This window comes from Arachis hypogaea, chromosome 6 (genome assembly GCF_003086295.3).
Source record: "Arachis hypogaea cultivar Tifrunner chromosome 6, arahy.Tifrunner.gnm2.J5K5, whole genome shotgun sequence".
Classification (NCBI taxonomy): Eukaryota; Viridiplantae; Streptophyta; class Magnoliopsida; order Fabales; family Fabaceae; genus Arachis; species Arachis hypogaea.
Genome location: NC_092041.1, coordinates 45,901,760 through 45,914,881, shown reverse-complemented (window position 1 = coordinate 45,914,881; position 13,122 = coordinate 45,901,760). Strand labels below are relative to the sequence as shown.

At 39.0% G+C, this 13,122-nt stretch overlaps 1 protein-coding gene across 1 annotated transcript; it reads right to left on the bottom strand.

The window, feature by feature from the left end:
- Window positions 1-1,543: 1,543 nt before the first annotated feature.
- LOC112805549 (uncharacterized) lies at window positions 1,544-2,314 on the bottom strand. The gene has a single exon (XM_025847918.1). The coding sequence runs from the start codon at window positions 2,312-2,314 to the stop codon at window positions 1,544-1,546; it is 771 nt and encodes a 256-aa protein (XP_025703703.1).
- Between the last annotated feature and the right edge of the window lie 10,808 nt (window positions 2,315-13,122).

The following is a 13,122-nucleotide window of genomic DNA, read 5'->3' as shown; positions in this document are numbered from 1 at the left end:
TGTGTGAAGGGATCATGGTTGCCTTCGGGGGTGGTGCCGCGTTCTGTCCTGTTTTTTAGGTTGGCCTCTATTTTCCGTAGTTTTTCTTCTAATTCTCTGCGCTTGCGAGCCTCCCTTCTCAGATCTTGTTCAGTTTCTCTCTGCTTCTTTATGTCCTCTTCGAGTTGTTTCAGTCGGTTTTGTTGTGCTCGGACTGCTTCTAGAATTTCCGAGCTCTTTTCATTCTCGGGATTTTGTGGATCTTTGTTTGGGAGCGATGTCTTTGGGTGATTCTGTTTGTTTCCTCCTGGAGTGCGTGGTGATAGAGGGCTGTCCGGTCGTTCTCCGGTGTCAACTTCATCCTCTTGTTCTGATGCAGCGTGGTCATTGTTGGAGGGGTCGTCCGCCATAGTAGAGGGATGACTTCCAGGTTCCCCGGCAACGGCGCCAATGTTCCGAGGGTTACCTGAAACATGTAGCTCGGTCGTCTTGGAGAGGCCCGAGGTGGGGGTCAGGGACCCGAGCTTTATATGTGGAGTGGTTGGTGGTTGTACCTGCAATGACACTCCGATGCTTAAGTTAGCATGGGTTCAAGCAGATATGTGTAGAATGTGGAATGTGTGTCATACCTGGGTGCTCCAGTGTATTTATAGTAGTTGGCCGTGATCTTCCCTGGATAAGATATTCTTATCTTATCTTATCTTTTGGGAGTTTTATCTCTATCTTTGTGGAACCGCCTTTCCTAGGCCTTTTCGGCCTTTAGGTTTTGGGCTGCGTTCCTTTTGATGGGCCTTCTTAGCTTTATTGTCCGAGGTCCGACCTCAGGCGTGGGCCTTGGGACGAGGTCGGACCTTTCATGGATTTTGCCGAGTTTGGAGGAGCCCGGTCAGGGTATGAACACTAACCATGAAATGGCATTTTTCAAAATTTAAGACAAGGTTTGATTTAGTGCATCTTTCCAAAACTTTTTAAAGGTTGTCCAAGCAATGATCAAAAGAATCACCATACACACTGAAGTCATCCATGAAAACTTCCATGCATTGCTCTAGAAAATTCGCAAATATGCTCATCATGCACCTTTGGAAAGTTGCCGGTGCGTTGCATAAGCCGAATGGCATACGCTTGTAGGCATAAGTTCCAAAGGGGCAAGTAAATGTTGGTTTTTCTTGGTCTTCTAGAGCAATGTGTATTTGGAAGTACCCCGAATAACCATCTAGAAAGCAATAATGAGATTTACCAGCTAATCGATCAAGCATTTGGTCGATAAACGGTAGTGGGAAGTGATCTTTTCTAGTGGCCGCATTCAACCTTCGGTAGTCTATGCACACCCTCCAAGAGTTTTGCACCCTTGTTGCTATGAGTTCTCCGCTCTCATTCTTGATTGTGATCACCCCGGATTTCTTTGGCACTACTTGGACCGGGCTCACCCATTCACTATCCGAAATGGGATAGATGATGTCCGCTTCTAGTAGCCGGGTGACCTCTTTTTTCACAACCTCTAGAATAGTTGGAGTGAGTCGCCTTTGAGGTTGTCGAACGGGTCTAGTCCTTCTTCAAGGAATATTCAGTGCTCGCATACTTGGGGGCTTATTCCCACTAGATCCGCCAAGTTCCACCCTATGGCCCTTTTGTTCTTCCTCAAGATGCATATCAACTTTTCTTCTTGTTGAGGATTTAGTTCCTTTGCAATGATCACAGGGAACTTGTGGGCTTCATAAAGATATGAGTACTTTAGGTGGGGTGGTAGTGGCTTTAGTTCTACCTTTTGGTCTTGGCTTGAAGTTTGAATTTCCAGATGGTCCGGATGGGATAATGTGTTTGCTTCGCTTGGATCTTCATTTGTGTCTTCAATCATGTGCTTCTCATCTAACTTTGCAAGATGCACCTCGGCCACAATATTGTGAATTGGGTCACACCGGAATAGAGAATGATTCTCCGATGGATGTTTCATTGCTTCTTCCAGGCTAAAACTCACGACTCTCCCATCTATTTCAAACGAGTAAGTTCCCGAGTAGGCATCTAACTTAAATCTAGAGGTCCTCAAAAATGGTCTCCCAAGTAGAATAGATGATGCCCTCTCGGACTCGCTTGATGGCATCTCAAGAACATAGAAATCAATCGGAAACACCAACCCTTTTATATTTACCAGTACATCTTCCGCAACACCTGTCACGGTTATTATGCTTTTGTCTACTAAAACAAATCTTGTCGTTGACCTCTTCAATGGTGGTAGCCTCAATATATGGTAGACGGAGAGGGGCATAATGCTAACATATGCACCGAGATCACACATAGAATCTAGAAATTGTACCCCATTCACAGTGCAAGTGACCATGCACGGGCCCGGATCATCACACTTCTCGGGCAATGCTCCCATTAAAGCGGAAATAGAACTCCCCAATGGAATAGTCTCTAACTCAAGAATTCTATCCTTGTTCATGCATGAATCCTTAAGGAATTTTGCATATTTAGGTACTTGATGGATAGCATCAAAGAGGGGGATGGTTACCTCAACTTTCTTGAACATTTCTATCATTTTGGGGTCAAGTTCCATGCGCTTCCTAGCTTTCTTTGCAAGTGTCAGAAATGGGATTGATTGTGCAATTTCTTCTTCCATGGCTCCCTTATTCTTGGGGACCTCACTTGTTGTTTGAGTTTTTTCATTCTCAACTATGACTTGTGTTTCCTCCTCTTCTTCTATTTCTTCTATCTCGATTTCTTCCTCCTCTTCAGTGATTATGATCGGACTTGGGTCCTTTGCCTTCTTCCCTTTTAATTGAGTCCCGGATCTCAAGGTAATGGCATTAATGCAGCCCTTGGGATTGGGTTGAGGTTGAGAGGGAATGGCACTAGGATTTGGGGCGTGAAGAGTAGAATTGGAGGGTGGGTCTATGCATGCAAGAAGAGCTTGTAGTGTAGATGTAAGACCGGTAAGGCCGGAAGCAAGTGTGGTTTGGAGCTCTTTTTGGCCTTAGAGGATAGTCCGAAGTGTATCATCTTGATTGGGAGAAGTGGAAGGGTATGTGATTTGAGGGGCTTGTGATTGGTTGGGTGGTGGTCGTTGATGTGATGGTTGATAGGTTCGGTAATTCCTTCCTTGATTTTTTTGGATGTATGATTAGTTTTGGGGGTATGGTCAGTTTTGTGAGTTGTTGTTGTTCCATCTTTGGTTGCCTCCATTGTTGTTGTTGTCCCTACTTCCTTGTTGGTGATTGTCCCTCCAATTTTGATTATAATTGCCACCCCCTTGAATGTAGCGTCCTCCTTGTTGGGGATACCCTTGATTGAAATTACCGCCTTGTTGGTAGTACCCTTGATTCGGGCAGTCATAGAAGTTGTGGGTAGCTGCCAAGGTGTTATCTTCTTGAAGACTTGGGCACTCATCCGTGTAGTGGGAGTAGTAAGAACAAATGCCACACACTTTTTGGGGGACCAATTGTTGACTATATTGTTGAGGGGATGGTGGAGGTTGTTGTTGGTAAGGTTGTTGTTGATAAGGTTGTTGTTGACCCAATTGGAGTTGCTTTAGGATGTTTGTCATTTCGCCCAAGGATTTGGCTAGAGTGGTGGTCTCGCTACTAGAGGATACTTCTTTCACAGTTTTTGGGCGGTTGACTCTTCGTCTAGCATGTTAATTGGACTCTGCCAAGTCACTAATGAGTTGCCATGCTTCCTCCACCGTCTTGTATTTAGACGAAGAACCATTGCTAGAGGAATCCAAGAGAGTCATATCTTATTCTCGCATCCCTTGGCATATGTAACCGAGCAACACTTGAGCGTCAATAATGTGGTTAGGGCATGCGTCAAGAAGTTTGCGAAACCGTTCCCAATACTCGCATAGGGGTTCCGTTTCGCCTTGCACAATGCATGAGATATCCTTCCTTAGCTTGTCCATCTTTTTCGGGGGCAAGAATTTTTCTAAGAACCCTCTTCTAAGCAAGTCCCAATCGGAGATAACCTCACTAGGTAGAGTGTAGAACCATTCTTTAGCTTTATCTTCAAGAGAGAAGGGAAAAGCAAACAACCATAAAGCAACTTCATCGGATCCTTCCCGTCTAGTTGTTGAGCATATACGATGAAAATATTTGAGGTGTCGAATAGGATCTTGTATAGGAAGTCCATAGAACCTAGGTAGGAGGTGAATCAAAGCGGTATTGGGTTCAAAATTTGCGTTCAAGTTGGGATGAAGCATATGAACGGGTTGAAGAACATAATCCAGTGCACCCGCTTCCTTGAGAGTAACTCTCCTCGGAGCGGCCATGGTGTTGGTACCTAGATCAAAAGAAGAATTGTTAGTAGTATTAACGGAGGGATAGTTAGTGCCTTCTTCGAATGACGGTTCGAAATTCACTTCGGGTACAGATCAAATGGGACTAAGCTTGGATTTGGTTGGGAACGCGTCATGCAATGAAGGAGAAGTAAAGCTCATGGTAATAAGTGGGATTAGTCAATCAAACAAAGAATCAAGAGAAAATGCAACTATGTATATATACACATATTTACACTAAGCAATAACATGGCACACATAAGCAAGTCCCCGGTAACGGCGCCATTTTGATGATCGAAATTTTGTATGTTGATATAGAATTTAATAGTGTATACAATCGTGAGTATAGTCTAATCGACACTCAAATCTCACATCAAACAATTCTACAATCTACAATCGAGAGTATTAATCTCCCATGTCGTCCTTCCTTGAAATTGCTAGAGAATGCATGTTATTGATTAGGAAGCTTTTGTTGTGATTTGTGAAGGTCGGTGTACTAATTCAAGCTAGCAAAAGTATACGACAAACAATCAATATTAAAGGGCTTGGCCTACGGTTAGCATTAGAAATTCTATCACTATAGTTTCCTTTAATGATGATAACGATTAAGTCTTGCTCCACTTATTTGACCTCTAATTATAGAGGAGAGTCAAGGGAAAGTGACTAGCTTGAGTCACAAGTCCTATCTTCACCCTAAGGGAATCTAGCTTTAGTGCATTCCAAGCCAATTAGCAATCCTTAATTCTCAATCAACAATTGACATCCACTATTCAAATTTTCCTAACGGTTCAAACCTTAAGCCAAGTGAAAAACTTTTACTCCATAACTAGTATTGGCATTTTATCAAACATTTGGTGAGCATTCATAAGAGGCATTATGGAATTGGAATGAAAAATTGAAATGAAGAGATCTAAATCACACAATTATCTACAATTGAACAATTACAAGTAATGGACATGAAAGTACCTCAATTCACTAGTTCCAAATCCAAGTAACAAAGGCAAAGCTAGATATAAAGTGAGAGGATCATAGAACACTAATTGAGAATATGAGAAGAGTAGATCTACTAATTGCATCAAAATAAAAGTGTATTACAATGGATCTCACCAAGAAAAATCAAAGGAGAATTGTAGTGGAGAATGTGTAGAATGAAATCTTAGAGAGAGGTTGAAGGTTCTCTCTCTACCCAAAATGTAATCAACTCTAAGAAAATATCTAAGAACACGTAAAATGAGTCAAAAGCCCCTTAACCCTTCAATCTTTGGCCTTCTTAAGCTTTTCCCGCCAAAGCTCTTCCCCAAAATAGGGTCTCTAACTGCCTCCACGCTCTGGTCACGTGTTCTCTTAAAAAATCATGTGTGACTATCGGCGCGTACGCGCACAGCACGCGCACGTGCCCCTGGGGCAATTGTAATCCGCGTGCAGGCGTAATCTGTGCGTACGCATCCCTGAGGATCATGACTTAGCCGCTAAATGTGCCAACTTACAGTTTGGCTCCTAGCTTTGGCTCTGGTGGCGTAAATCTACACGGACGCGCCCTATGCGTGCACGCATTGATGCTGAAGTTCCAAAGCTCAATTTCCCATGCTTCTTTACTTTGTACATGCTTCCCTTCTCTCCTCCAAGTCATTCTTGCCCTATAAACTCTGAAACTGCTTAACATACAGGTCTTGGCATCGAATGGCACTAGAGAAGGATTAGAAATATATCTAATTTAGTGCAAAAGAAGCATGTTTTCATCCATGAGGCAGAATTGGGAAAGGAACACAAAGTCATGTATTTTCATATGAAAAGTGTGTAGAATCGTTGATAAAACCCTCGAAATCAATACAGGATAAACCCTAAAAATGGGGTTTATCAGTTTTGCAGGCATTTTCTTCAAGTGGAGAGATCTACCTGCATAGCTGTTCAATGAAATTTGGGACATCTAAGACAAGCCATTACAGAACACGCCTATGATGGACCACTCTGAGAGCATGTCAAGAGGACATCTCTTGATCAGCTGCTTGTATCTTTCCCAAACTTCATAGAGGGATTCACCTTCTCTTTGTATAAAGGTTTGAACTTCCACTCTAATCTTGCTCATCTTTTGAGGGGGAAAGAACTTAGCAAGGAAAGCATTAACTAGCTTTTCCCAAGAGTCAAGACTCTCTCTAGGTTGGGCATCCAACCAGAACTTATCTTTGTTTCTTAAAGCAAAAGAAAAGAGCATAAGCTTGTAGACTTCAGGATTATCTTCCAGTGGAAGTCCATGGAATTTGCTGTTCTGTTGCGAAAAAGAGACTAACTGAGGCTTAAGCTCAAGTTGTTAGCTCCAATGGCAGGTACAGCAATGCTTATGCCATAAAAGTCAGAGGTAGGGTAGTCACCAAGGACCTTTCTAGGTTCCTCTTGAGGTTCGGCCATATCCTCTGTTTCTTGTTCAAAATTTTTTGAAAGGTCTCTTTTGGAGTGTTGTGTTTTAGCTTGCTGTAAACACCTCCTCAGAGTCTTTTCAGGTTCAGGATCAGGAGTCAATAGGGGTTCTTTATTTCTGTTCTTGGTCATAAAAAGAAGCCAAAAAAGAAAAAAAAAAGAAAGAGACTTCTAATAGGCAAGAAGCTCCTCCTTAAAGTCAGAATAAGAAGAAGGAAGAAGAAGATAAAAAATAAAAATAGAATTAAATAAAAGAAGTAGAAGATAAATACCTTAGATATAGCAGATAAGCATAAATAAAAGAAGATAGAAAAATAAATCACAAGGAAGCTTTTTGTGCCAATTGGCAAGAAGCTCCAAGTGAGATGTGAAGAAAAAAGGAAAGAAGATAAAGAATTGTAGGTAAAGAGTCGAAGGAAGTAGAGTTGAATGAATAAAGATGAGAGGAGAAAAAGTATAAATAAAAAAGTAAATAACAATTAAAATATTTTTATTTTTTTTATTTTATTAATTAATTAATTTTCCAAAAATTAAGTTAAATTAATTTAAAAAGATTTGAATTTTAATTGTTAAATTTTCAAAAATAGAGGAGGGAAGAGAAGAAGGAATTTTTGAAAATTAAGAGAGATGAGAGCTAGTTAGGTAGTTTTAAAAAAGAAGAGAGAGAAGAGAAATAGTTTTAGAAAATTAAGAAAAGGGAGTTAGTTAGGTGGTTTTAAAAAAGAAGAGAGAGAAAGAGAGAGATATTTTTGAAAATTTGAAAGGAAAAAGTTAGTTAGGAGGATTTGAAAAAGATGAGAGAGAAGATTAGATATCAATTAAGAAAAGATAAAAATAAAAATAAAAATGAAAATAAAAGATAAGATAAGAAAAGATTTGAAATTAAAATTTAAAATTAGAAAAAGATAAGATAGAAAATTAAAAAGATTTGAAAAGGATTGAATTTTAAAATTGGAGGTTTGAAAAGATAAGATAAGAAACTAAAAAGATTTGAAAAATATTTTAAAAAGATAAGATTTTGAAATTTAATTCTGAAAAAGATTTGATTCAAAAATTTGAATTTTGAAAAAGATAAGATAAGATTCTTAAATTTTGAAGAAGATATGATAAGATTTGAAAAAGATAAGATTTTTTGAAAAAAGATATGATTTTTATTTTTGAAAATTTTGATTTTTGAAAACATGACAACTAAGATATGATAAGATAAAATTTTAAAATTGAAATCTGAATTTTTTTAGGTAATTTTCGAAAATTTAGATAAAAAATAGTTAGAAAAGATATTTTTTATTTTTGTATTTTTTTATGAAAGAGAAAAACACACAAAAGGCAGAAGACTTAAAATTTTTAGATCTAGCACCCTTGTTTTTCGAAAATTTGGAGGGAAACACAAGGGGACACCAAACTTAAAAATTTTAAGATCTAAATAGATAAATGACTCAAGAACACTTTGAATAAACACAAGAACACAAAGAACAAAATTTAAAGGCTCAAAGAACTCAAGAACATAAAAAAGGACACCAAACTTAACATTTTCGAAAAACACAAGAAAATAAACAAGAAAACACCAAACATAAAAATTAAAATAAGATTTTAGACAAAGAAAATTATTTTTGAAAAAAATTTAGAAAGAAAGACTCAAAGGAACAGTAGTTACCAAGAACATAAGCCAACGCTGTAACCAACTAAGTTAGAAATTTAAAATCTTTGAAAAACATTTTTAGGATTTTCAAAAAAATAGAAAGGAAAAATAAAATAAAAGACTCAACACGATCACAAGACTAAAAAAAGAACACAAATTAAACAAAGAAAAGAAAATATTTTTGAAAAAAAAAACATTTTAATTTTTCAAAAAATTTGAAGAAGAAAACAAAAAATTAAAAGACCCAAAAAATAAAAATTACTTGATCTAGCGAGCAAGACGATCCTTCAGTTTGAACACAGCCATGGCGATTGGCCGTGGCTACTCAATCTGACGAAGGGTGGAGCGCATAGCAGTCCATTGTCTTGGCGATCCTACTCAAAATGCCACAGACAAGGTCAAATCTTCTGGATCACAGAACGCTTCTTCTTTGGATTCTAGCCTATCGCACGGAGACACTAATCTCCCCGGAGATTGGCTGAACTGGTGTCTCGAGAAGACCCCAACGAAATCGTGGATTAACCATCTGAGAGATGTATAACCATAGCTGTTGGCTCGTGCTTTTCTTCCAGGTACTCACATGAACTTAAGTAGACGCATGTGTTTATCAGGCACATTCGTCTTAATGTGATGAATAGAGCCAATTTGTCAGATCCTCCTGTTCATCACGATGAAGATCGGGATATACATCTTAGAGATAGATCAAAGACAGATCGAAGAAGAAACAATGATACTTTTATTAATTCATAGGACACACCAGGGCTCCTCCCCTCAACCTAGGAGGTTTACAGACTCAAACTGAAAGTAAAAAATAGAGAAAAACGAAATAATGGCAGACTTCCCTCCAAGAAGTGGAGGAAGGTGATGAAAAGTCCAAAGAACTCCGAATTACATAAACATAAACCCTTAGGTAGCGTTTGTTTTCAGGTACTGAGACAGAAACTGAGAGACTGAGACTCAGTATCGTGTTTGTTAGTTCAGAGACTGGTACTAAAATTTATGTCTCTGTCTCCAAAATTTCAGTATTTCAGTACCTCCAAAAAGTAAGGACACAGGGGACTGAAATTTTTAGAGATAGAGACTGAAACTTTAATAATATTTTATACCTAAAATACTTTCATTTCAATCAATTAATTCCAATTTTACCCTTTGTGCAAATTAAATTAGAGTTCCATTCTTGTTTCAATTTCTGTCTCCCATTTTGCACCAAACAGAATACTGATATTTGTTTCAATCCCTGTCTTTTAGTCTCTGTCTCTCAGTCTCAGTCGTTCTGTCTCTGTCTCTCCACCAAACGCTACCTAAATACTAAACAAATGACTAGTAAGGGTAAAACAGTCTCTTTAGTGCTAAAATCCACTTCTGAGGCCCACTTGGTGAGTGTTTGGGCTGAGCTTGATGAGATCCACGTGTATTGAGGTCTCTTGGGCATGGAACGCCAGCTAGCGGGTCCTCTTTGGGCCTTTGGACGCTGGGCTCTACTCTTTGGGAGATGGACGCATGGAAGGGAGCAGGAAGCTGGTGTTGGATGCCAATTTTAGACTATTATATATTGCTAGAAAGCTCTGGAAGTTAGCTTTCCATTGTCATTGAGAGACCTCGATTTGGACTTCTATAGCTCTAGAAAAACTCTTCCGAATGCAAGCAGGTCTGATTCAAACAGCATCTGCAGTGCTTTTTCTGTCTCTGAATCAGACTTCTGCTCCAGCTACTCAATTTCAGCCAGAAATTACCTGGAATTGCCCAAAAACACAAAAACTCATAATAGAATCCAAAGGTGTGAATTTAACACTAAAACCTATAAAACTTAATAAAAACTAAATAAAAATTACTAAAAATTATATGAAAATGATGTCAAAAAGCGTCTAAAATATCCCCTCATCAGGCTACCTCAGAAGTTTCCAGATCCTGGATGCTTTTCAATTCCTTGCACCATAGGCTCCATGACCTTTGATAAGGCTCTGTGTGACCTAGGTTCAAGTATAAACCTCATGCCACTCTCTGTAATGGAGAAGTTGGGCATCCTTAAGGTACAAGCTGCAAATATCTCATTTGAGATGGCAAACAAGACAATGAAGAAGCCATATGGCTTAGTAGAGGATGTCTTGGTGAAAGTTGAAAACCCCTACATCCCCGCAAACTTCATAGTCTTAAACATAGGAGAGGATGAGGATGACTTTGTTATCCTTGTAAGACCTTTTGATGCCAGGGCATCTTGGCCAGTTTCACTGACCTTTTCTGTACTGTTTTAGGCTAGTTTCATGCATTTTCTTAGTAAATAAGCAAGTTTTGGACAAAAATACACTTATACCTTGATTCAAGCAAACATTGTGAACTTTACATGGTTTCATGAGAATTATGCAGGAATTTAATGATAAGCATGTAAATAATGCATGATCTCATGCCTTGGAACAGAGCTTTGATGCACTTTAATTGCTTGATTTCAGGACAAAGGAAGCAAGGAAGAGCCATGTTAGTAGCCACGTTAATCTGATTAACGTGACTACTAACGTGGAATGGTAATAAGCTTGTAGCGTTAATGGAAAAAGTGATCGATAATAACGCCTTCGAAGCCATCATAGCCCACGTTAGTTGCCACGTTAATTACATTAACGTGGTAGCTAACGTAGAGGAGAAGGAGAGCTCCAACGTTAGTGATAAAAGTGAATATCACTAACGTTCCAAAAAGGCATATTTAGCCACGTTAAGAGTCACGTTAATCCAATTAACATGAACTCTAACATGGGAGGAGAAAGCAATCACCAACGTTAGTGACACTCACCTTTGTCACTAACGTTGGACTAAGCCAATAGAGCCCATGTTAGTGGTCACATTAAGACCACTAACGTGAAGAGTAATGTGGAGTAAGCATGATAGGCCAATGTTAGTGACACTCACCTTTGTCACTAACGTTGGAGATGGCAATCACCACCACGTTAGTGGTCACGTTAATTCAATCAACATGAGGCACTAACGTGGGAAGGAAGGGCGCTTGGAGCGTTAGTGACAAAGGTAAATGTCACTAACGCTCTCGAAGATTAGGCATGCCCATGTAAAGGGCCACGTTAGTTATACTAACGTGGATCACTAACGTGGGGAAAAGAGGCAAGGAGCAACGTTATTGGAAAATGTGAATGCCAATAACGTTTGCAAAGGACCAAGTGGTAACGTTATTGAAAAAGGTGAATGCCAATAACATTTGCGAAGGACCAAGAGGCAACGTTAGTGGTCACGTTAGTGCCACTAACGTGGAAGTTAACGTGGATCACTTTGGCTTGGAACGTTAGTGAAAAAAGTGATCGTCACTAACGTTCTCGAACCCACATTTTCACTTAACGTTAACACCCCTAACGTCCTAACTAACGTCCACCCATGCCTAACTCACACTTTTTCTGCAAGCAAAGCTGAGCCCACTGAAGATTTTAACTGCTTCAACTCAAGATCAAAGGCCCATATCCAAGACTTGAAGAACTGACTAGAAGATCAAGAAGAGTAGTATATATAGGAGTAGTTTTGAACTAGAGAGAAGCTTGGCAATTTGGAGAACTACACTCTGTATATTTACTTTTCTGCACTTTCTAGTTTGTTTTTGAATGTATTATTCTCTATCATTTTCCATTTCCAGAGCTAGGAACAACTAAACCCCTTTTTATTGGGTTAGGGAGCTCTGTTGTAATTTGATGGATCAATTATAGTTTTCATTGTTCTTCCTCTTTCTTTTCTCTTGATTTACTAGAAAACCTTCGATCTTAATTCAATTGGTTAGTTGTCTTGGAAAAGAAACTCTCCATAATTGGATCTTCTCTGAGCCTTGGAAAATGGGTGAAGAGATCATGCTAGAAATGCTTTCTCATGTTGGACCAAATTGGGGTTTGGACGGATATCGTGACATGTAATCCTCCCAACACTTTGATTTGGAAATACATGTGGTATAATCAGTGACCATAGTTCATCTCTTCCCATGAGTAATTAAATCAAGGAATTCGGCAATTGTTCAAGCTTAAAGAGATTGGGTTGCCAAGGAATTGGGATCCAATCACCTAAGATTGCCAAGGAGATCAATGAATGCATTGATTGAGGAAGAGATGAGAATGAACTTGATTCGGAGAATGCAACATCTCCTAAGCCCAATGAATCCCCCATTTCTAATCTTACCCATTCTCTTTACTTTCTGCCATTTATCTTTATGCTCATCTCTCCAATTCCCCATTTAAGATTCTGCAATTTACTTTCCCACCATTTAATTTTGTACAATTCTCTACTCAATTTCTGTTTAGCTCAACTAGCACATTTTTCCAACTAAATTTGCTTGACCAATCAATCCCTGTGGGATTCGACCTCACTCTGTTGTGAGTTTTTACTTGACGATAATTCGGTATATTTGCCAATGAAAAATTTGTTGAGAGACAAGTTTTTGTGCATCAAGTTTATGGCGCCGTTGCCGGGGATTGATTTTGAATCGACAATGATTAAGTTGGAAGATCACTAGATTGAGCATTTTTCTTTTGCTTGTTTATTTTACCTAGTCATTTACTTCCAGTTTCAGTTACTTTCCTCCTTCATCCCCTCTCCCCTCTTTATTTTCTTTCTCTTTGTTGTTATTTACAATTTTGTTGACTAATCCACTAACTGTTTGATAAATTGCACCAGTCACACTAACAGCCACTCTAACAAGAATAATCTCTTCATTTTATTTCTTGCTGTGGGTTTTGTTAGTTGTATGACAGGGAGAAGAAGCGGAGCTTCAACTTCCTTTGATTCTGAACCTGAAAGGACCTTCCTTAGATTGAGGAGGGAAGCAAGAGGGAAAAGAGTTGTTGGT

What these genes read in the sequence shown, in the direction of transcription:
- LOC112805549 (XM_025847918.1), bottom strand. Translation starts at nt 2,314, where the DNA reads ATGGTCACTTGCACTGTGAATGGGGTACAATTTCTAGATTCTATGTGT.